Raw genomic sequence first — 25,435 nt, forward strand, 5'->3', positions numbered from 1 at the left:
ATGGATGGATGAGTAGTTGTATGGATAGATGGATGAATGAATGGATGGATGGAATGGATGGATGGATGGATAAATGGGCAGATGCAGGCATGGATGGATAGACAGTTGGGCAGATGGGCAGATGGATGGATCTACAATCCGTAGGTGCTGTTAAAAGTAATGAGAACCCAAACAGTGCAGAGCTCTCCCTGTGGGTAGGGACAACTTGACATGGGGAGAGATTACAGCTTGGGAAGTCAGTTAGGAAGCTCCTGCCAGCATCCCTGTGAGCACTTCTGTTGCCTGAATGAGAGGCGAATGGATGAGGGGATGGAGTCCAGAAGTATTGCCAAGGTTAAGTCAACAGGACTTGGGGACTAAGTGTATGTAGGAGTGAGGAGAGAGAAGAGTTAAAGATGACCCTGAGGTTTTTGTTTAAATGATAGTGAACCCCAAGAGGAACAAGCAGGATAAGGGGAAGAAGAAAATTTTATTTAGAACATAGATTTGAGGAGGGACAACCTGATGGAGTCAAATAGGCAGTAGGACAGTCAGGAGGAGAGAAGAAGATCAACTCATGAGTGCAAGCAGAAATCATGGGAATCCGCTTATTTGTTTCCACGTCTGAGCACCTTCCATTGCTCCAGGCATTTGCTATGTGCTGAGACCATGGATGCTGCAGTGCCCAAGACAGGTACGGTCTGTGCTCTCGTGGAATATAAAGTCCAAGAGGAAAGGCAGAAATAAGACAGGTAAACAAATGCATAAAGATAATTTCTGAGGGTTGTATGCACTGCGAAAAAAATATACCAGGGTAATGGGAAAGTTATGCAGGAAGAGGGGTGGGCAGTGGGGGTTGAGCTCAGAAGAGGTAGCTTTCATCATGATGAGGCCAAGGGCAAGGATGACAAGGAAGTTCCTTGCCTTGTGGCTTCGATTTTCTTGAACAAGTTTGGGGGAAATCATCTGCTGAGAGGGAGAGGATGGAGAGGGATTTCAGGTAAACAGCAAAATACTGAAACAACTACTGTCAGGAAGAAACGGAAAGGGGTGAGAAAAGAGAAAGAGATGGGGCACCAAGGACCAAGCTGACACTGTGACTGTGTAAGGGGGCCTGTCGATGCAAAGCAAAGGCATACTTCACCAGTATTACGTAAGGACGAAGCTCTATGTCCCTGCAGCTCACCTGACACCCTACTTGGTATGAGATGGGTTTTGCCTGAGTGTTTATTTGATTTTAATTAAGTTTGATGGGCTGTAAGGATTTTCATTACTCGGTCTGACCAGGCGCATTCCCACCGCCACCCCCTCATAGACCCCAGTCACTTCCTGCCGCAGCTTCCCCACTCACACCATCCTGCAAATTAACCACCCTCAAACGCCCATCCCGCCATACCCTAAATAATACCCCAACACCTACAGGATCCACGCCACACTTTTCACACAGGTGTCTAGAATAGGTCCTCTGTTACCTGTCCAGCTCTCTCCCTCCCAACTACTCAGCCTGGCTGCTTCTCACACTTCCTTTTTGAACCCAGGTTCACTTGGACGGACAGACCCAGGTCCATGCCTAGGGTCCTGGGCAAGTTGCTTAAACTCTTCCGAGTTTTCCTACCTATATAACAGTTAATACTGCCTGCTTCCTAAGAGGATTAAATGAGTTCATGTGTGCAAGCACACTGCACAGGGTTTGCCGAGCAGACACAGGTGTTCAAGAGATGGTAGCTGGAACAAGCATGACTCTTTAAAAGCGGCCGTGTGACGATGCAGTCATCGCCACACCTGGACCACAGCCGCACACGCAGAAGACCCCGGGTCCACGGCCACTGATACTGTTACTGCGAGCTGCTTTGTGACTCACCTTCGGGTTTCCACTACACTCTTCTTTAAGCTTTTCTTAAAAATCAACCTGCATCTTAGCATCTTAGAGTCTCCCACTTATATTAATATTCAATATATGTCTTGTCCCTCAACTAGACAGAAAGTTCCCGGAGAACAGAAAGCATATCTCCTGCATCTTGGTAGCCCCCTCACTGTGAAGTACAGAGCCTTCCGCTTTAGGGGGTGCTGAAGAATTCCTGGTCCACGTGCAGTGCTGAGAGATTGGTTCCTCTCTTAAAGGAACGGCATCTTTATCCTCAGCTCCCTGACTTCTGCCCATCCATCAATACCCGCCAACACTCCACCTCCTCCAGGAAGCTGGCCAGTGAAACCATTTCTTCCTTTCTTGAAAGCCTATGACACCTGCTAATTTGTCACATTTTGCTTCAGGGCTTCTAGCATTTCAGGGCAGGCAGAGCTAAGGGAGACTGAGCAGATAGCCCGCTTTGCTTTCACCAGTATGCTACCCCGCAGGCTCCACCAAGGGTTTTTTCCCCACAAAGAGGAAGCAAAAGCTGAGATGGTTAAACACTGGTATTTCAACCACCAGGGCTCTGGTGGGGTTTCTGTCCCATAACTTCATGCTGGGAAACACTAAAGCAAAGATGTCGAGAGACCCTCAGTGCCGTGTAAGGAAGGCAGGGCTGGAGGACCTGCCTCCTATTAACTGTGCAGAGCCTGAGGACTATCCGCAGAGCTTGTTTGGCCTCTTATGTCATGTCATACTTGTGAGGGTGACTCCTGATGGTCTCCAAGGTATTTCTTGGATCCACAGATCCAAGCACAAGCTCTGTCTACAAGCTGTTCTGTTGACGAACAAATTGAACCAAAAAAGTTTTGTCCCTCTCCAGTCATTAGCTGGTGGGATGCTTTGAAAGTTGCCTGCTCTCCTATCAGGTATTTTGTCCAATGGACACAGAAATGAGGGCATCACAAACCTACTGTATAGCACAGGGAACTCTACTCAGTGCTCTGTGGGGACCTAAATCAGGAAGAAACCCAAAGGAGAGGGATGTATGTATATATACAGAGGAGCCTGGCGGGCCACAGGCCATGGGGTCACAAACAGTCAGACACAACTGAGCAAGTAACACTACTACTGCTATAGCTGATTCACTTTGCCAGGCAGCAGACACTAATACAACATTGTAAAGCAATGACAACCCAACTGTAACACAAAATGTTTAAATAAACCAGTAAATAAATGAAAAAAGAAATGAGAGTACCACAGAGCAAAGTCAGAACAACTGAAAAGATGCCCACCCTTCTTATGACTGTTAAAGCCAGGCTGGGTGATGGACACATGGAGATTCTTTGTGATATTCTGTCTATTTTTGTACAGGTTTGACATCTTCCATACTAAAAGGTTATAATAAGTATATATATATATATAAATATATACATATAAATACATATAAATAATAATTATAATAAACTTGCCAAATTCCACCCTTTCACATATTAATTGGACATTCACTTTTTAGGTGGATCCCCTGAGCCCCAAAAAACATATTGGATTTTTTTTTAAAAGGAACTACACCTGGAAATTATAAGTCAGTCCTTATAATTAAGACTTATAAAATTATAAGTCTTGCCCACCCAGAAGTGGGAAGAGAGGAAAGCAAAGGAAAGCACTTGGAGTCAGACATCAGTTGGAGCTCCATCCTCCCACCAGCGCCATCTGTTAACTGAAGTTACCCGAACCTTATCTCCTCAAGCACATTACTGTGGGGCCCAAAGAAGACCTTCCATACCTTGAAAGCACTTGGTACCCCTCTACCCCCCCGCCCCCACCCCCAGCACACACACATTTAAAGCATCATTGCAGAAACTGATGTAATGTTAGTGTGCAGGGCTGGAAGAACAGCAGTTCTCAAACTTTAGAAAAAACAAGAACCAGACTACATGGCCTCACCCCTGAGATTCTGACTCTGAAGGTCCAGGAGGCAGCCCAGGAATCCACCTTTCACCACTCACACCCAGGTCCCTTGTGTACAGGGTCCTCGGGCCACATGTTGAGTTGCTCAAAGGACAGTTGGAGGGAGCAGCAGGCAGCTGCAGACTCTGCCTGGGAGGAAAACAGACCTGTCCCCAGTATCGGAAACCTCCGAGGATGGGGGCGGGCTGTCAGCTTCTGTAAACTACCAAATGGAACTGCGAATGACTGGAAACAGGGAAGGGAGTTCAAGGGGACGTTCTACTGCCACACGCTTGTCCAGGTCACGCCTTGTCCTTCAAGGACACGCACACATCATGTTTTTATTTCCTAAATTTTACCCAGAAAAGCCTTCTTAGAAGCTCACTCATCCCTCCCTTCCCAGGCTCTCTTGCTAAATCTCCCCATAGCCAGGGGACAATTTTTAGACTGTGAATGGAACTAAGTCACTTCCTGACTTCAACCCTGCCGTGGCTGCTCACTGCTCTTAAGAGAAAGTACACACTCTTAAAATATCCATCAAGGCCCTGCATGTTCTGGTCCCTCCTGACCTCTCTTACCCTATCATTAAGCCGCAGTTTCCCTTTCTCTCTTGTGCTCCAACCACAGCAGCATTCCCTGGTTCTTCCAACACGCCACGGGACCTTTGTACATGCTTGTCCCCCTCTGTGTGCAATGAAGCATTGCCTGTTCAAAGAAACTTTCCCTCAAAATATCAGACCAGAACAGTTCCCTCTATTACACTCTCTTCTATCTTCCTGGACCTTCCAACAAAACACAGATTCAACTTTTATTTACATATGTATGTGATCAATGTCCATCTCCCAAACTGGACCATCAGCTCCACAAAGATGGGGTCTCTATCGGTTTTGCTTATCACTGTATACCCAGTGCCACAGTAACTGGTACCTTGTGCACGCTTGATTAACGTGAGTGCCAAGTATACCACGGCCTGGAGAGGTGTGTGGACGAAAAAGAGAAATGACACACAAAGCTGAAGAAATTCACAATGCAAATGGCAGGCCAGTGTGAGATGGCGCCACTTTGTCCTGAGTGTGCAGAGCTGAGAATCTTCTCCAGTGTTAGAAGGATGGTGGTCACTCGATGTCACAAGATGTCGGGCATGCTGAAATAACAGCGTCTGTCCAGGACTGTCCCCAGAGGACGAGGAGAATGTGACTTACCCCTCGGGGAATGTGGGGGCTGAAAAAGAAAGCCAGAAGAGATTGCATGCCCAACTCCTCAATGCCCTTCCTGTTATCTCTCTGAAAACGTAGCTTTGTCCCTCACTATCGGGACTCCGAGAGAGAGAGCAGGGAGGAGAAGGTCACAGACGGAAGGGATCTGCCTCTCTCCTATCTGGAGCCACAGAAACAGGCGAGCTCAGGTTATCTTGGTGTTCACTTCTGTTCCCTAAAGAGAAGTGGGGGGTGGGACGGGTGGGAAGATTTAGACCAGTCAGTTTCGAGACAGTATTTTTTTGCTTGGTCATCGGACACAGGCCCATTCAAGGGAGACAAAACAAGCTCAAGTTTAGATTCTCTGACCAGGCTATTGAGTCTCATCAATTACACCTCGTGGAAAAAACTTTCGACAGTTAAAAATAACATAGGGGTCTGGTGTTTGGAAGATCTGGAGTTTGGAATGCCAGCTTGTCAAGCACAGATCGCTGCCTACAAAAAGCATGTGCTGGGAGCATGTATACACACAGGCACCAGGGACAGGAGGGCTGCAATGAGCAAGGTGTCTGATAAAGGGGCAGCGGGCCACATGGGCGACAAGCACACAGACCAGCTCCCACCCTCACTCGCTTTGGTCTGAAGGCTGTTCAAGCCCTTTTCTAGGGCAGAGCCCATTCAGGCAGGAAGCACTTGCCTCCCCCTTGGAGGAGGTGGCAGTGACTGGAAGCAGGAGCCCAGAGTTCAGTCACAGCACACCTCAGCGTTTCTGCATCTGTGCAATTCTGTTCCTTCTCAGAAAGACCCAAGATCAGCACCCGTCCAGCAGAATGCAATAACCTGAGCTCCTGGACAAAGCATCCCAGAGAAAAATCCCTCTCAAAGTCTCTCCTGGCACACTGGCTCCAACAGTTATGACAGTAATGCCACTGAATTCTAGAACTTCTTTCTGCTAAGAAAATCAGAGCTTCTCCTACTTATTATCTCATTTTCCTTAAGATGCCAGTGTGGGAAAAAATCAGCTAGTGTATCTGCATTTTGCAGATAGAAATGCAGAGTCACTGCCAACATCTATTAATATTAAGAGGGTAAGATGGGCCAACTCTTCTAACCCTGAATGTATATTAACTTGTTTGATTCTTCCAACAACCCTCCAAAGGCAGGCACCATCTCTCCCACTTGACAGATGAGGACTTTGAGGCACAGAGGGGTGAGAGATCCTGCCCACAGTCACTGGGCTTGGATATGACCCAGACTCTCCAAGCCACATGGCCATGCTTGCCACCCTCTCACTCCCTAGAACAGGGCATCTGAGCTCTCCAAGGAACCTGAGGACTGGGGTGACACAGGCCTATCAATAAAACTCCCCAGGGCCCAGGCCTTTCAGCAGGAGGGAGTGGGCATTGGGTGGGCAGTTTGAATGAGTATCGGGGGGCCTGGGTAGGAGTGAAAAAGAACTACCTTCAAAATAAACCACCTCCATCCCCCGGGGGAAGAAACACAGTCTCAGAGACTTGCAGCCTCACTGCACCCACCCCCACCCCACTACCATTTGAACCGTGAGACTAATCCTCGGAGCACTAGACTGTGATTGCGCTATGAGGGTCAGGGTTTATGTTTTCCTCCCTAGAATGGACTTGTATGTTTTACTTATAACCATTTATGGGTGGTTTTCATTGTTTTTGTAAAGAAAGGGGGTGGTGATAAAGCATAGGAAAGGGGAAAGACTTCTAGATCCAGCACTTGGATGGGCTTTATCCCATCATCCTGCCTCACTTGGCATTCTGCCTGGATGGCTGACCACGGCTGTCCTGTACCTGCTGAGGTGGGGGGCTCATACCAGCCCAGGCCCCCTAGAGTCTTCCTCTGCCTTACGTCCTCTGGGGGTGCCCTGGGAAAAACCCAGAACACACAACCAAGGAACCAAGGGATGAGTGAGACAGGGTCCCTGCAGATGACAATCCTCCTGCTGAGGGACGCATGATGACAACCCACTACCTCCCCTTGAAGCTTCTCTTTCAACCTCTGAAGTGCTCAAGTTCTTCCTGGAAACTGGCTGCCAAACTGCTCCGCTCAGACAAACCGGCCCCAGGCTATTTCCCATTTTTACCTTCTATTCATGGACTCCTACTTTCCTGGTAGCTTGGACAAGAATCCACTTGTAATGCCGGAGAGCCAGGTTCGATCCCTGGGCCGGGAAGATCCCCTGGAGAAGAGAATGGCTCTTCTCCACTTCTTCCACTCCGGTATTCTTGCCTGGGAAATCCCATGGACAGTGGAGCCCAGTGGGTTACAATCCATGGGGTCGCAAAGAGTCGGAGAGGCCTGAGTCACAAACACTTTCACTTGCGTGGACCCCCACTCCCATCCAGCCAAATGGACCCATTTGCTGTCCTCCACACAGTCCTTCTCTACTGGCCCTTCTGCCTCCAACTCACACCACCACAAAGGAAGAAGATCCTCTAAAGAGTCACTCAGATGCTTCCCAAATCTTTGTTCACATCCCTTTCGTGCCCGTCCTTCCCCATCCTCACCCTCGACAGCTCCTAAACCTCACCAGATCCCTCTGCCCTTCCAAACTCAGCTCAAAGCCACCTCCTCCCTGAAATCTTCTCTGACACATCCCCGCTGCGGGACTGCTTTCTCTCCTCCAATTTCACAGACCCCTCAGGGGCTGAACTGCTTACCGAGCGCAGTTCTTCCCACCAGGAAAACCCATGGTCCCGGTTTCCTCTCTCCCTCTTCTTCTCACTATTTGCTGTGTGCAAGCTTCGCCTTTTCCTCCTCCCCGCTCCCTGCTCCCCGTTGATGAGCATGAGTGTGCCTTCCCGGGGACTAAATAGAATACTCTTTCCTTCCTTTTGTGCTTCTTCAACACTTTTTCATCAAGGTGCGATGCACAGGGAAAAGGAGAAAGATGTCAGGGGGGCACAGATGAAGAGGACAAGAGGCCAGAAGGAAACCCAGGCTAGAGGTGCAGAGCTTGGTATGAAGCATCACATGGGTTATTCCTTGATCTAGGGCTCCCAGAACGCTGGGGAGCCTTAGGTCTGAGTCAAGAAATGAAATAAGAAGCAGAAAGCAAAAGAAAAGAAGAGTAACCAGTGGGCTTTTCCTTCCTGGGGGCTTCCTTTGTGACTCAGCTAGTAAAGAATCTGCTTGCAATGCGGGAGACCTGGGTTCGACCCGTGGGTTGGGAAGATCCGCTGGAGAAGGGAAAGGCTACCCACTTCAGTATTCTTGCCTGGAGAATTCCATGGACTGTATAGTTTATGGGTCACAAAGAGTCGGAGACACGACTGTGCGACTTTCACTTTCACTTCCTTCCTGGGTATTTGAAAAGCTACCATAGAGCCTGGAGCAGAGATGCCAGGAAGCTGGACTGCCCAAGGCTGCCAGCTCTGGTTTGTGGAGAAAGGTGTGGACCTTCCAGAGCTATTGTATTGTCCAGACAAGTTCATCTGCGTCGCAAAGAAGACAAGGAATTCTTGGAAACACTGGGCAATGTTAGAGACTGTTGCATTGATCAGAGCTTCTTTTGTTCTATATTTCTCAGGAAACTGAACCCATACTAGGCAGATAATGAGTGAACACAAATGATCCCCAGAAGAGGGACCTATAGAACTGGGTCCTCACAGTTAGCATGCGTGAGTGCATGCTAGGTTGCTTCAATCCTGTCCAACTCTTTGAGACCCTATGGACCATGACCCGCCAGGCTCCTCTGTCCATGGGATTCTCCAGGCAAGAATGCTGGAGTACGCTGCCATTTCCTCCTCCAGAGGACCTTCCTGACCCAGGGATCAAACCCATGTCTCCTGCAGCTCCTGCATGGCAGGCAGATTCTTTACCGCTCAGCCACTGGGGAAGCCCCCTCTCAGTTAGGCTGATCATCAAATAGTAAAGGCATCCTGTTGCTCCAAGGATAGCAAGAGCAAGCTCAGTCTCAGAAAGGTTCCTACATTCAGACTCACGAACCGGCAGGGCTCCATCCCTCCCCTGCGATGTCTGGGACCTCCAGCCCCTGAGATGACAAACAATGCCCCCTGGTGTGCTGCAGACCAGGGAGCTCTGGGAGCTTCCCGAACTCCATAGATCACCGCTCGTCTCAGCTACCCTGTGCATAACTGACCTAAAAGCGAATGATCCAGACCTGTTTACCATCCCCCAGAGATGTGTGTAATTAGATAAAATGAGGACAGAATATGTATAAGTGTCTGTTACACTGGGATGGCTGCCCAGAAAGGAAATGAGCACAAGGAACTGGACAGGCCCACGTGCACCCTCTGTACCAAAGGGCTCCACCCAGGATGGAAGGCGAGTTCACTTTCAGAGCAGGTGCTGGTGTGGTGTGACCCCTCTGAATTCACACACTCTTTGGTAGGGTTCTGCTCCTCCAGCCTGTACTGTGTGCACCATCAGCATTTTCTTTCTAGCTCTCCACATTGAAGGATGTCTAGTGGACGAAGACTGATTAAAACTTGACTTGAAAAGCCTGTCTCCATCTCTGGCCTTCACCTTCCTCCTGACTCAGAACCAGGCCTCTCCAGGGCCCCAACACTGAATGATCTGGAGGGTGGAAAAGCAGCAAGAGTTATGAGGACAGAGATTTTTCTCTCTCTCAATATGAAAAATAAAGGCTTTCCCGTGATCCCCAAGGAGATCAAACCAGTCAACCCTAAAGGAAATCAACCCTGAATAGTCACTGGAAGGACTGATGCTGAAGCTGAAGCCCCAGTACTTTGGCCACCTGATATGAAGAGCCAACTCATTAGAAAAGACCCTGATGCTGGGAAAGATTGAAGGCAGGAGGAGAAGGGGATTACAGAGGATGAGATGGTTGGATAGCATCACCGACTCAATGGACATGAGTTTGAGCAAACTCCAGGAGATGGAAGGACAGGGAAGCCTGGCATGTTGCAGTCCACGGGGCCTCAAAGAGTCAGACACAACTGAGCGACTGAGCAACTGAGCGACAACAACATGATCACCAGGCCGTTTATTGTTTGTTTCATTGTCAGATAAATTTACCTGCATTGAATATGTTTGGGATAGAGTCATAGGCAAAATTGTATCTACATAGGCATGATTAAAGTACAGGAAAATTTCTTGAAGAATATATACCTGAAAACAGCGATTGGGCCATAGTCACCTCCAAAGCTCAAGAAGGCAGGCAATAGGCTCTCACAGGACCCCAACTTTGGGTCAAACCACTGTAGTACTAGCACCTCCTGCTCTCTTCCATCTTAAAAACCCATAAAAATCCTCAGGTATAAATAAGGGTAAAGGAAATCTCATACACAGCTGAGCACAAAGTAGGCACTTAATAAAAATACGGTTAATTTATCAGTGGCTACTCGCAAGCTCCAGGTTAGTTAATCCCTGAAAGAAGGCAGAGTAAAAAGACTTGCCTTTAATTCCCAAGACCAAAGGGAAGGAAAGCCAAGGTTTTTAGATCCACAAGGATGAAGTGGTGAAAAAACAAGGGGCTAGAATAAATGACGCCGACAGCCATCACAGCCTCACATGCCACGTGCAAGCAAGGTAAGCTTGTGCCTGTCTTCCAACTCCTGAACTTGAAGAATTTGGGGAGAGTAATTCTGCTGCCTCTTCCAAATTCCTGCCAGGGAGAGAATGAGAACCAAGTTGATTTCAAAGAACTGGAAGCAAATTAGGCGGGAAGAGCCTGCTGGTTTCATTTGCTCCGTCATTCCACACACATTTATCAGACATTGGGCTTCCCTGGTGGTGCAGTGGTAAAGAACCCACCTGCCAATGCAGGAGACACAGGAGATGTAAGTTTGATCCCTAGGTCAGGAACATTCCCTGGAATAGGAAATGGAAACCCACTCCAGTATTCTTGCCTGGAGAATCCCATGGACAGAAGACCCTGGTGAGCCACAGACCATGGAGTCGTAAAAGAGTCAGACACGATTTAGTGACTAAAGAATAACAAAGACAATGCTAGATCCTAGGGACAGAAAGGCCCAGGCAGCCACCCTTCAGCCTTCTAGGGCCTTCCATTTTAACTAACCAGCGTTAAGTGTTTCAGTGGCCAGGAGGGAAGTATCCTTGGGGGTATGGGGCCAAGGGCAGGGATGGCCAATTCTACCTGAGGGTAGCAAGGGCTTTGCTGGAGAGGAGGGGACTTGGAAGTGTCTGGAAGATAAGCAGGTAGGTGTTCATCATGTGCAACTGGGGCAGAGTGGGGCTGAGGAGGCACGAGCCACTTGGTGAGACTACAGGAGCGGTGGGAAGGGTTAGGGACTTCTCTGAGCAGGGACACAGAAGCAGCCTTTCAGGATAACAAGCTCCCCCACATCTCTCAATCTAAGGTTCTTAACCTGGAGCCAATGGACTCTAGGGCATACGCTGAAGGGCTCCTCAACATCTGTGAGCTCATAAAATCAGATGCAGATATGCATTTTTTCTGGGGAGATGATCCAGAACTTTCACAGGATTCTCTAAAGGGCCTGTGATTGTCAAGGAAAAGTGAAGAAGAAACACTCAATAGGACACTGAGTAGCCTGAATACCAAACTGTGATATAGAAGCCATGGTTTCTATCTCTGCATCCTGTAGTTAGCTTAGTACCTGACACATCATAAGTTTTCAAAGCTAGCATACCTCAAGGGATAAATACAAGGAGATGGGAAGAAATCACCATTTTCATCACCAGAACAAACACTTTGAGTACAGACACTTGTGTGCCAGTTGGTGGGCTAGGCTTTACAAACCAATACCTCTTTCCAGAAAGGCACATGGAAAAAATATCTTCTCAACTTCTTATTTGAAGGATTGTAAAGCCAAGTTCCTAAATGTGAATACAAGTCACCCAGGGCAATTCACTGCAATTCCCCAGATCAGACTCAAACTTTAGCTGGCAGTTGCCTAGCAACGAATAACCCCAAAGACACATCACCAAACCGAGATGTCAAAAGGGTATTCTGTGGACAAGTTGGTTCTGAAAACTAGCCCCCATGCAAGTTTGTCTGCCAGGGCCTTTCTGGGACTGTTGGGGGAAGGGGCAGACTTTGCAGCCAAAAGGAAGCTGGAAGTCAGAGGTGGGAGGGTGTTCAAATGGTGGTGTGTAATACGGGGGTGCAGAAACGGAGAGCCAAGGGTTGAGGGAGCAGGCACTCTCAAACAGAGAAGGCAGCTGGTCCCTCTGCAGGCCCTCTTTCAGAGTCTTTGCAGTTGCAGAGCAAATTCCAGCCACATCTAAAGACATGGAAAGTGGCATGAAGACTTGGCTGCAACCACTTCAGTATTCTTACCTTGAGAATCCCATGAACAGTATGAAAAGGCACCTACCTCCAGCCCTGCCCTGAAGTCATCATCCTCCAGAGAGTTCCATTAAACTATGTCAGGTTGGAATGGGCAAGATGATACACCTCCAAGCCCTGGAAGCAGTTTTTATCCAACTCTCCAGGGCTCTCACTCCCTCATAGAGGCAGCAAGCACGAAAGAGGCAACGAGATTAGAAAATTTTCACTTTCTAAAATTCAGATTTCCCTCCCCCCCCCCCTTTAATGAGAAGCTCAGAGGCTCCTTCAGCTAAGTCAGGTGAGACTGGGATTCCTAAGACAAAAGTTCTCATCCAAACCATGGCAGAAACCAACACTTGGCACCTCTCTCTGGGCGGTGGTAGACAGCTTGGGAAGAGAGGGTGAGTCTTCTTCAGCACCTTTCCTCCTGGAAGGTCTTGGGGGACAGGGGAAAGGGGTACACAAATAGATCAGTCTGGAAGCGATTCAGGAAGAACAAATGCGGAAGTCAAACAACAACAAATAAGGCGGATATAAATCCAGATAAAATATTAAAATCATTAAAGGGCTGCTGCTCCCTGAAGATTGGGAAAAATGAAGAGAGTTAATTAAAAGCAATCTCCATGCACTGCTGAGCCAGCCGGCCCTGATAAATCAACAGCTGGGGCTGCTGTGGAGGGCAGTCAAGGGGCTTCAAGAATGGGGGGGTGGGGGGATGCTGTCCGGGGGAGGGGCACCACTGCCAAGATGGCAGTGACGTGGAATTGAACACAGTGACTTAAGTTTCATATCTTATTAAATATTTTACGACCCCTGAATAAAACTGTTCTTCCGAGGGGGAGAACTTGATCATTTGGATGAACAAAAAGTGAGGAAGAGAGGGATGAAGAGGTATTGTTTGTTTAAGGCATACTTGGGACCTTGATGTCAGCATCTCTGATCTTGCCCCCAGGACAGAGACTTTTGCTTTTTTCTCTCTACCTGATCTGCCCAGGTAGATGCATCTTCTAAAATCTCTCTGAAAAATTCTGGACTATGTTTCTGTGAGGGGCTGACGGAAGTAGTGCCAAGTCAGAGAAAGGAATGAAGAGGAAGAGGAGATAGAAAAGACCTTCAAAATTCTCATTGCTGATCCAAGCCAGACTTTCAGCACAAAACTAAAGGTCAGTGGAAACTGTGGGAACTTTCTTTTTTCTTTCTTGCTTTCTCTCTCCCCCTACCCCTTTTCTTTCTCTACTTCCTTCCTTCTCCCTTGTCTCTGCAGTCAGATAAAGTTTCTGTTCTTCATTTTAAACAAAAAAGAGCTCAGAATTTTGGGGGCCAATCTAACCAAAAAAAAAAAACCCAGCAATTTTAGAGTGTTACAAAAATGGCCCTTCACTATTCTAAAGGAACCCTCCAGTTCTCTCTTGATGGAAGTATAATCAAGAGAAATGATTGGGAGAAAGTAGGGTTTTTTTCCTCCATAGAATTGGGATTGGAAGGGGAGTGTGTGCATGGGGAAACATAAGGAATTATGCATTTGGATATGCATTTTAATTAGGTGGACAGAAGCAGCCGCCTGTTAATTTTTCTTGCTTGTTTCCACTTAGCATTCATCACAGGCAGAACCACCATAGAGCGCTCCCACGATAATAGATGGTTCTGCATTGGCTAAGTCCTCGGGGAAAATAATTAGCAGGAGAGAATATATTCTCTCCACTTCGACTACCCCATCCACCCTGCCCTCCCCCACCTCCAGCACCACATTGCCTCCCCTCCTCCCCCGCCCCCACAAACAACAGTGGCTTCCCTAGCAGCCTAGGGGAACAGTCCACCTCCCGGTTTACAAGCATTTACTTTGTCCTGTCAAAGATCAAGGATCTGGAAGGAGAAACAGACAGACTGGAGGCCTTCCTTGGAGTGGAAGGTCCTAGATACCAAGAGGGAGGCTACTATGCTGCTTAGGACCAAGGGGCAGACTGGCAGGCAGGACTGGCCAGGACAGGATGAAGAAAGTTCCAAAGAGGGTGAGACAGTTCTCACTAAGCTCAACTATCAGCCCAACAAAGACAAGTAAAGAGTCCCTAGTTGAGGAGAATGGGAGCAAGGATGACATTTCTCTCTTAATTTGCTTTTATAAAGTACAGGAATGCTGTGTTTCTGTAGCAAGCTTGAATCTGAAGCATTTCCAAGGCTGGCAAATAACTCTGTTATTCCGAGATCTGACCCTCACCACCATGCTGCCCACATCTACTCATGTACAAAGAATTAATTCTTGCCACTGACCCCTAACGCCAACATCACATCCTCCTTGCTTACTAGCAGATTTAAACCCCAGCCCCACCTTCTCCCCTTCTCTCTCCCTGGAGTCTTCTTGGTAGAAGGAGCCAGAGACTGCTGGATGACCAGAGCCCAAGTTCCAGGAGAATGCTCCCTCTGCCCGCCAGCTTCTGTTTCCTCTGATTGAGGATGGACTCAGTATGGGGTTGACAATGGAAAATGAAACGAAGGCTTCCCTTGAGCTCCTATTCTCACCTATTTCAAACCCGGAAGATGGGAAAACCCCACTGAGATTCCAGGGCTATTTACACACAGCTGGATGAGTGAAGCTTTGCATTTCCTGAGAAACAATGGTTAGACAGGATGTGGAATGCCAGGATCTTTTCATTAATTTTGGTTTTAATATAATAAAGTGATGTTTGATACTTGCGATATTGTTGACTCTCTGAGAAGCGCCCCCCTCCCTCCCCCCAGGTTAGCTACGGGGCAGGGGTGGGGGGCACTTGGCAGCTCTAGTAACACCTCCCATTTGTACTTTACACTTTCTGAAGTGTTTTCACATCCATTGTTTCATTTGGGCCCTTCAGGGGGTGGTAAGCAGGGCTTAGCGCAGGGAAGGGAGGCCAAATGAGATGCATGCCCTTCTCCCCTTATGAAAAGATAGGTCAGATTTACTACCTCCTGACCTTCAAGCTGTCCTGTCATCCCAGGTGTTTCCAGCAGGAACACCTGCTGCCTGATGAGACCTCCACTGCCTGGGAAACCTTCGCTCCAGCCCCACCAGGTGACAACTAGTGCTGCAGCCTCTGGGGCCTCCCCATATCCAGACCCTGACCCCAAGGGAGTCCCTGCCCTCAACGGGTTGGGGGTGGGGGGGTGGTGACAAGATGAAGGCAATCCTCTGGCTGGGGATAAAAGAAGTGAGTCTCTGAGTTCCTGGGGCATTTATCCTCCACCCCCAAAATAGTGGTAGTCCTAAAGTGGGAGGCAGGTAAAGAGGTTGAATTCTATGATGCCATGAGTATTTTTTTTAAGTTTAGAAGAAAGGAGTTGCCTATACTATCTAGAAATGTACTCCATGAATCTTAGTGAGTCTAAAAATGAAGGGGGGGTCTAGGCATATACCCCAAAGAACTGAGAGCAGGGATTCAAACAGCTACTTACACACCCATGTTCATAGCAGTACTATTCACAATCGCCACAAGGTGGAAACAACCCCAGGACCCATCCCTGGATGCATGGATAAGCAAAATAAGGCATATATATACAGTGGACTATTACTCAGCCATAAAAAGGAAGGAAGTCCTGACACATGCTGTAACACAGATGAGCATTAAGAACACTATACTAAGTGCAATAAGCCAGTCACGAAAGGACAGATATTGTATGATTCCACTCATATGAGGTGCTTAGAACAGGCAAATTCATACAGACAGAAAGTACAATGGTGGTTACCACACTGGGATGGGGTGGGAGGAGGATGTCCTCATTAAAACAGAGGATGTTATTGTTTAATGGATATAGAGTGTGTTTAGGATGACTTTTTAAATTCTGGAAATGAATACAGAATATTCTGGTAGTTATACAACACTATGAATGTACTTAATGCCAGTGAACTGAACACTTTAAAAAAGGCTAAAATGGTATGTCTACATGTCATACATGCTAAATATACATGTTATGTATTGATACATCTTACCACAAGTACAAAAAAATTTAAGGGACTGCCTCTGTAGGCTGGAGGTCAAGGAGACCATTTTGTTTTTTCTTTCATTTTGCCTAATTCTCACAATTCAGGCTTCTGTGAATGTTCTGATGGTTTTAACAACCCCCTCTTCCTCCTTTAGACATGTAGAAAATTGCCAAGGGAGCTAGCTGTCAACCAAAGGAAAGCCTGATAATAATGCCTCCAGAGGAATCTGGCATGTTCTGGAGGCATATCACTGAATGAGAGGCAGTGAATTCCACTTTAGACACTGCTAATACTCACCTGCGTAAGGCCAGACTCTGTGTCTACTGAACACCTCCATTTCCTCAGCAGCATCACGGGGTGCAACAGAGGAAGCTCACTGAGACATCAGTACAGGCCCACCCACTGCAGTTCACTGAATGGTAGGGCATTTGCAACTGCCCAAATGGAAATGAAGTAAGCATTTATTTCCATGTTAACTGGGATGGGTGCCATGTTAGAAGAACAGTAGATTGAAGGAGACTGTAGATAAATGAAATCCAGAGAAGAAAATCTTTTGCTCGGTTCCCTTTCTTCCACCATACATTTACACAAAACAGGAAGAAAAAGAGAGATGTTCTCAATAATTCTAGTCTTTTGCACAACCAAAAACATAATCTGAGTGCTTGTAAACAGAAAAAAATAGGCCAATTAATCTTCTCATTTCTCTTTCCCGTCTTCATCCCCTGGTTGGAGTGTTAATGAGGAGAAAAGTGTTCAAAAGGGAGCATCAGAAGAAAAGACCACGTTCTCAGTGGGCCACCACCTGGCCCTCAGCCTTGGGCGCTGAGAAGAGAGAGATCAGAGCCCAGTGGCAACAGAAGGTGGCAAGACAGGAACCAGAGAAGATGAAACTACAGGAGAGCCTACCAGTCTTAACTCCCTTTTAGAGCCACACTTAAAAAATGAGGAGGAATTCAAACACTGGTCCCTAACTGTCCTCCTCATCCTTCCTAATCCACCATAGTCAAGAGGCCCCAGTTTTTTACTGGAAAGGAATTTGGCAATCAAGGTGCATCACCCTCACCTTTAAGACAAGGAATATGTGGCTCAGAGAAGTTCTGGGTCTAAGGTCTCATAGCTGGTGAGCAGTAGGGCTGAAAACTGAGCTCAAATCTCCGGGATCCTCTCCCTGAAGCTTTTACTTCTGAAGCTACAAAAGCATAGTCACTGGTGAGAAAGTATAAGAGGGATGGAGTTTGACATAAGGACATAGGGATGACTGGTGAAAGTTTGAGAACTGAAAAACCTTTTCTGGTGGAGCTTCCAGTTGAAGTTAATACCACAGCAGATTTTTGAAGTGAATATTCAACAATGAGAAAAACTCACTCATTTCATAGCAACCTAAGATGACAGCAAGCTCTGGACTCGAGGAGGGAGGAGAGGGTGCAAAGGGGGATTAGACACGTATCATCATTGTTCCTTGGACTCAGAACTAAGTCCTGGAGGTGAAGGTCTCAACGTGGGCTATTTGAACCCTATTATTAGGAGCTCCTGCCCCTCCCTGCTTTCAAACACAGCCCCCTAAATCTTAGCCTGCTTTCCTTGTAACCCCCCACCTACTACTACTATTCACAAACACACAACCTAGACATTTCCAGCATAGGTTGCTCCTCTTCTCCCCTCCCCTGACCCAAACACCTCCTAGCCACTGCTTTTAAAACTCTGATGCAAATCACAGGCTTCAAAAACCTTCCTTCAGTGACAGTTTTATGATGCTAGCTCCATTCATCCATATGGGTTGACAGACTGTGAAACACTAGTAACCGGACCAATAAGAAAAACAGATTACAAAAACACCACAACACCTCATCTCTCCCCAGTTGCTCACACAACTAAAGAAAACTTTGGAACTTGCAATAGATCATAACATCAGTCTCTCTTGCTGTTAAACAATCATCTTCTCAGAGTTCCAGACCACACAGTAGTTTTATCCACTTACCTATCCCCTCCGTATCCCCTCTCCCCAGGCCACTTCTTTATCTTTCCTTGTTAAATACCTACATGTTTAAAGATTATTTAATGCTAGGGTCATGCTTACATAGGCCCCTGCTGGAAAACCATGGCTGGGCAAAAACTGTTTCAGTGGTTGTGGCATTTCAGGGGCTTGCCACATTGGGCTACATTTGTCTTCTAGTGACTTTCAGAACACTCAGAAACCACAAAAGTTACTTTGCAGAGGTTGGGATAATAGACAGGCCTGAATTCTGATGCTTTTCATGACCCACACCCAGCACCACTACAATCAGGATGGCTGTACTTTCAAAACTGAAACATTAGCCTCAGTTTCTTTTCCTTTTCTGGTGCAAGCTCAAAACAAAGCTTGGTTGACCATGGCATTTTATTTTCTGCACTGATCTGAGCAGATGGCTCTGGAACAGCTTTAGACATTATGGTGTTTCTCAGATGTACCTAAATTTCAGCCACCTGCATGGTTCCAAAAAGACAAAGGAGGATGAGAAGTCTCCAATTAAGTTGCCTCTGAATTCCAGGCCACTTTCTAGAACTAAGCAACTCCCATTCAACTGGAGACCTCTGAATGTCTCCCAGGTGGTCTGCAACCGCAGCAGTTCTCTGTGGCGATGCCTCCATTTGGGTTCTGGCAGAAATTAATAACCTTTATGGGTATCTCATCAAAACCAGACATGCTTCCCACTGAAAAATAATGTGTGCTAATGAAGTTTAGAGAATTTAAGGCTTCCCCCCGCCCTCACCCCAGTGGCAACCAGAAGCAGATGGAGAAGGTGGTTCTTAGGCATCTGTTGGCTTAAAATGTCTGAGGGTCCTTTTTCATAAGGGGCTAAAATAATGTCCATAAAAAGCTGAAAGCTCACAAATCCCAACCCCAGTTTTCCCCATTTAGTACCTACCCAAATCCCCCACCCCAACAGAAAGAGCCAGAAGCAGATTAGAACCAGGAATGTGTCCCCTCTGCGCCATCCTCTCTGATAACCTAAACTGAGTGCCACAGCAAGAGTGAGGTCTGGCTTCTAAGTGGCAACAACTTCACAACTTTCACGGGCACAAAACCACTTTAGATTAGAATACATGGTCTCCAGGTCAGAGAATGAATAAAAAGACGAGATCTGAGGTCCATCTATACACATGACCAGCTGTTTGACCTTGGCTGAGTAAGTATATTTGCTTCTCACAGGGTTGTGTCCTTAATTACAAAACAGAGGTTTGTTTTTTTTTTTTAAAGCCTCCAACCAAGGGAGTGAAGTGAAGTCGTTCAGTCATGTCCGACTGTTTGCGATCCCATGGACTGTAGTCTACCAGGCTTCTCTGTCCATGGGATTTTCCAGGCAAGAGTACTGGAGTGGGTTGCCATTTCCTTCTCCAGGGGATCTTCCTGACCCAGGGATTGAACCCAGTTCTCCTGCATTGCAGGCAGACACTTTACCCTCTGAAACTCCTTACAAAAATGTTTCAATACAACTACATATCTGGATGTTCACATGTTATAGGTATGACCAGTCTACTGATCTCATTATTTATAAACAAATAGTTACTTGGGATAAATCCTTGTTGGTTTATATGGAATAATTAAATAATAATAACGGTTACTGTTTTCTAAGCAGGCAGTTAGTATAATAGATATATATGTGCATAGTCCAGTCTGGCAGAAGGTGGCAGACATTCCCAGTTAAGTGCATATTGAGTTTTGATAACTCAATAAAAGAGTAAGTTGTTTAAAGTGTTGATAGCAGTTTTGGGGGAGGGTGGTTAACGTGAAGTAGAATATCAAATAAGATTAGAATTTATATTAAAGCATTATGTTTGTCAATCAACTATACCCCAACATAAAAATTTTTTTTTAATTTTTTTAAGAATATAGCAGAGCAAAAATAAAAAAGGGCACTATGTTCCCTAGGTATGTAGCAATCAACCAGAATATGATAGGTGATGTGGCAGACTTACACATAGACAAATGGATTATCAAATCCATATTTATGTTACCTACATGTATTTACTTCCCTACACGGCCCTTATCTTGCTTGTCCATGTAAGAAATAAGGATGACTCACACATCTAGGCTCAGACAATGTAGCTGCTAAATTAAATAATGTGCAATACCTATTTACACATCATACATGTCCATCGATGCTTTCATATTCTATCTGCCCAGATGTGACTGCTTGGTTGTGGGCCCACCTGCTGCGTTCCCTTTGTGATCTGATCAGTCCAGGCGGCTCCTGTTTCTGCCTCTAACACCCTGTTGGGCAGTAATAAGATGTTAAAGGCGACAACAGACAGAGAAGCCAGGCTGTCAACTTCAGAGAGGAAGGGGCTGAAGGGTACAAGGAGGAGGAATAAGAAAGGGAGTTGAAGGGAGATCAAAGACAGGCAAGAAGAAAGCTGAACTGCTGAGAGAGGAGATGTGACTCCAGGAGCTTGGGGCCCAACAGAAGACCCCAAAGCAATGAGATTCAAACTGTGCCGTCCAATATTATTCAAGCTATTGAATTACTGAATGTTTCACGTGGAAAAAGCTGGTATAATGAAAAATGGTCCCTACGCAGCTTAGGCAGAGCCCTAAAGAGGTGTTGCTCGTTTCTTCCAGAACATTACCTACTGCCACTTTATCCCCCAGTCCTAGAGGAAACCTTTGTGTGACCAGTTTCTATAGGGGGCGTCCTTGGTGTTGGCTTTTTTTTTTCAAGGGAAGGAAGAAAAAGACTCTGAACGCAGACAGAAAATGCTAATGCTGTTCAGCTCCGTTTCATTGTCAGGAGGGACACAGGAGGATAAAAACGTAGCTCTCCAAACCTTTCTCACTGCTCCCCTCCTCCCAGCACCACCATCCATCCCTTCCGCTTGATGTGCCTCTGCGCTTTGTTCTAATTTATCCCATGCATAATTTATTCACGTGTGTATTGTTTCCTGATCAGCAACTTCTAAAAACAAATGAAACATATAAGATGTTCTATTAAACAAGTTGTTTTTCAAAATAAAGGCAGATGATGTAGGTCTCCCCGTAACGTCGTGCATGCTCCTGTGTTAGGAGTTTTAAAACTGTCTAGGGCGCAGGAGGCTCGGCTGGTTGGTGGTATTGTTTACACCCACTTATCCCCAGGGAAAGGAATCTGGATGCAAAAAATGAGCGGCTAATTATAAATGACCATTCAACTGCCACCTAGAAAAAGCCGACTGGAGTGTCGTGTGTATGCTAGTGTGTGTGTGTGTGTGTGTGTGTGTGTGTGTGTGTGTCGACACGGAATTACAAATACATCACATTGCAACTGTTTCTAATTTACAAAGTACAAGTGTAATAATTCAGAACTAATTCCAATAACCAGCCCGCGACTCTGTCCCTTTCCGCACTTCTAACCCCACCCCACATATACACCCTCCCCGCAAAACGCATCCTTCAGCGGTCCAAAATAAACAGAAACAAAAAACTGGAGCGGGCAGGAATGAGTACAGAGATATTGCGCCCGCCCGCGCGTAAGCGGGTTCCACGGTAACGAGGGTACCGCTTTCCCAACAGGAAACAAACCTGGCGCACAGGCGAAATAGATTTCTCTAACTTGAGTTTACCAGGAGGCATCAGCCCCGCTATGCGTTTTCGGCTGGAAATGTGAAAACTGCAAATCAGCTGTGGGCTCGGTTAAAAACTCACAGCATCAGCGATGTGGCTAGCGAGAGCGACGAAGAGAGGGGATGCCGCGAAGTTACGCCCATTTATTCTGCCATAAAACATTTGTTTTCTTGGGTGAAACACTGTGGCGTTCAAGTGCAGTGTGTCGGAGCTTCCGAGCGAGAACTGAAGCCGGGAGCTGCTCTCTAATCAGCCCCAGCTTCCAACGTCCTCTTAGCAGCGTTCGTGTGTGTGTGCGCGTGTGTGTGTGTGTGTGTGTGTGTGTGTGTGTGTGTGTGTGTATGTAAAACTCCAAAATCTGGGACATTCCTACCCTTTTCCCCTATTACCGATAGGAAATAGCTGGTGCAAACACTTCCCATTTTCTCGGCGCTTTCCTTGGCGTTAAGACCCACCCCCCCCCCCCACCCCCGCTGCCCTCCTCCCACCCCGCGTGCGAACCTGGCTTTCAACTCCTAGGGGAGCCGCGGGTGCGGACGCGGAGGCGCTGAGTTGAAAGAACCAGAGTGGGCATCAGCCACGCACCGTAGAGAATCCGGCACGAAACGCCCCCCCCCCGCCCCCGACACACACACCCGCACCTCCCTCTCTCCTCTCGCCCGCGGCTTCCAGCCCAGCTGCGAAGTCCTAATCCCAGGCGCACAAACCCCCCACCCAGCCACCCACCCACGTCGCGCCGCGATCCGAGGGAGCGCCCCTCTGCCAACATCACTGCCAGTAGCACCCCTGTTAGAGCGATGCTAGTTTCCGAACCACCCCCGGCTCCGCGATCGCGAGCGGACTTGGCGGCTTAACAGTTCCACCGACTGGAAGGAAGGAAGGAAGGAAGCCAGGATAAAAAGGAGTGGGGGAGGAAGGCGGGCAGGAATTGGCTGTGGGACCCGGGGCTGGCCCCTGCGTGTCCTCGCCCAGCCCGCCCCCCTCCGTCCCGGATCTGGGCGTCCGCTCAAAGTCTCCCGGCGGCGGCCAGAGGCACCTGCCCCTCGCTCTGGCCGTGAGCAGACGCTGCCGGCTCGGGCGGCGAGCTCCCCAGTAAGCTGCCTCTCGCTCGCCTTGGCTATTTACCCGCAGGAGCCGATAACACCATTTATGAGACCTGCAGCTCTTCCCTGTCTCCAAATCAACCCCAAGTTAACCCGAGTCGTTCATTTACTACAGCCCATTCCCGGACAAACACACCCGTAGACACACCGGCGACCGCCCGAAGCGCCGTCACGTTCCCGGGGGCTGCCCCGGCAGGAAAGCCCCGGGCAACCACCTGGGCCCCAGGGCTCCCGGGACCCGCTGCTCCCCCCTGCGGTGCTCCCAACTCCGGAAGGTTTGCACAAACTCCCCGCAAGCGATCGGAAGGCAGAGAGCGCCCTGCAAACTCCAGAGCTGCCGCGGTCCGGTCGCCCCGGAGGACCTAGCAGCCGGGCGGGGGGCCGCGGGCTCCGGAGGCGCGGGGCTCAGCCAAGTGCGCCCAAGGCGGCCCCAGAGTCCAGCGCTAGCCCCCAGCAGGGCCGGCCCCGCCACCCCCGCGCCGCGCGCCGCGCTCCCCGCCCCGCGAAGCCGGGGAGACTCAGGGGACCGTGCTGTCCCCGAGCTGCCCACGATCCCCTAGCTGTAGAGCTCGCGAGCGCCTGGCTCCCCTACCGACAACCCCTCTCTTCTCGGTCCGCCAATTTAAAAGAACACAAATGTAACAATTTTCTCCTTGTTAATTGCATCTCCTGACATTTCTGCGCGCTGGGGTTTAGGAAAAAAAAAAAAAAAAGATGAAGAAGTAAGAGCTGAAAGAAAAGAGAGAAGCCCCGCCACGGCTGTAGGTGCCTGTAAGCGCTGTGCATTGGCAGCGCTCCGCACGCAGAAGGCGCCTTTTTTTTCATATTGAAACCACGCGGAATATGTACATTTTTTAGTCTTACTTACGCTTTCAGGGGGTTGTGAATGACAGTCGCCATTTTGCTACAATGTAACAGAATATTGTCTGTCTCAGAGTTCTAAAGGTTCGCTCAGGGGAAGCGGAGAGCCAATCAGAGTACGGGATACCGGCCCGCCGGCCAATCGGCGCGGCTGGTCGCCAAGTGGGTGGAGCCTGCACGGTGGTAGTTATTAGGGGAGCTGTCAAAGCCCAGAGGTCACTCCCTTTTGTAGAGCCCGAGAGCAAGCAGGTCTTAAAGGGGCAGTACCGCGCGAGCAGCTCCTTTTCGGATTGGGGAAAGTGGAGACGCACGGAGAAGTATCTTAGTTTGATTTGAATCCCTACTTTCTAAATAACTGCAGAGAGTTGCGCTCCTGGACGAAAATATTTAAGTACTGGATAGAAACATTTAAGTATTGCCAACAAACCGCTGAACTCCATTCATTAGCTTTTGGCTTTGCTGTTACGTTCCTAAATCCCCCAAACGGCAAATCCCCTTGTTCCCATGCAAAAGTTGAAAGGCTGCCGTTTCGTCTAACACGTGTCCTGTCGTTTGCTAATCCTCTGAGTCTTGCGGCTGTTTTATATTCTCCTTCCCGAAGTGTTGTCTTTATCTCGGGCACCTTCCCTTCTTGGCTTCTTGAAATGCCGCCGCCGTTCCTGGAGACTCCAGGACAGCAGCTCCCCTCCCCCTGGAATGTCTTGATGTCAAGCTCGCTCCCTGGGCTTTCGTTACGTAATGCGAGGTGGTCACTCTGACGGATCCCGACTACCCCCTCTTCTCTTCTCACACACACCAGAAACTTCTGAAATGGTCAGATTCCAGCTGACTTGGGAGCTAACTGGGCCCTGGCACCTTGACCTTTAGGCTTAGGGAAGAGGAGATTTAAAGGAACTTTGCAAACTTTTTGCTCCCAGGAAAGCGAGTAACCAGCCAAAAGTTGTGGAACCTAGGCTGGATGTTGCCAGGGTCTCTTTCGGGGAGTAGCACACCCGATTCTGGAGTCACCTTAAGCTGATTAGATAGAAGGTGAAAAGACTTTGCTAATGAATAATCCGATGTGACCCGAGGCGTTCAGAGAGTCTCTGTCTGCTTCAAGCCAGTGCGAACTACTCACTGGTGAACCCCCGACAAAATCAGAAGACTTCTGCGAAGCCAAGCTTCCACTGGGCAGCCTGGAAGCTCTGGGGGGATGAAATCGCACTAAAGCATGAATAGCGGCCTCGTTAGCATACAGAAATCTGGCTCCCGTCCCAAAGTTGTTTAATCGGGTCAAATAGCTAAAATAGTGGGGGAGGGGTGAAAAAAGGGGAGAGGAGATGCCAAATTGCCAGGTTTTCAAAACTGTGCCCTCTCACTTCCTTTCTCAAAGCTGCTCTCAAAGCAATGGATACAATAAATAAAAATTGTTTTATGTTCCAGAATTTTCAGAGTTCAATTCCACACACTATTAAAGTTACAGATAAACAGAAGAGGACTGAATCAATATGTTTGTAAGGCTTGACATTTTTAACCCCTTCTTTCTGCCAAGTTAATAGCAGAGTCAAGTTCTATAGATTGCTGTGTAACTTTTTTTTTTTGAAGTACAGTTGATTTACAGTGTTGTGTTCATTGCTGCTGCACGGCAAAGTGGTTCAGTTATACATACGCATTTTTTTAATATCCTTTTCCATTATGGTTTATCATAGGATATTGAATAT

General features: G+C 47.8%; 1 protein-coding gene across 6 annotated transcripts in view; it reads right to left on the reverse strand.

Moving 5' to 3' along the window:
- DPF3 (double PHD fingers 3) overlaps positions 1-23,787 on the reverse strand; it is a 288,441-nt gene extending 264,654 nt beyond the window's left edge. For 4 of the 6 annotated variants that reach the window (XM_012181974.4, XM_060418247.1, XM_027971982.3 and 1 more), the window contains exon 1: positions 23,743-23,787. In XM_012181974.4, coding sequence (XP_012037364.1) covers positions 23,743-23,774 — 32 coding nt within the window. In that variant the 5' untranslated portion in view covers positions 23,775-23,787. Of the gene's footprint in view, positions 17,807-23,742 lie in introns of those variants that run through there. The other 2 variants (XM_060418248.1, XM_060418246.1) reach the window with 1 other exon arrangement.
- Between the last annotated feature and the right edge of the window lie 1,648 nt (positions 23,788-25,435).

Source organism: Ovis aries, chromosome 7 (assembly GCF_016772045.2).
Source record: "Ovis aries strain OAR_USU_Benz2616 breed Rambouillet chromosome 7, ARS-UI_Ramb_v3.0, whole genome shotgun sequence".
NCBI classification, from domain to species: domain Eukaryota; kingdom Metazoa; phylum Chordata; class Mammalia; order Artiodactyla; family Bovidae; genus Ovis; species Ovis aries.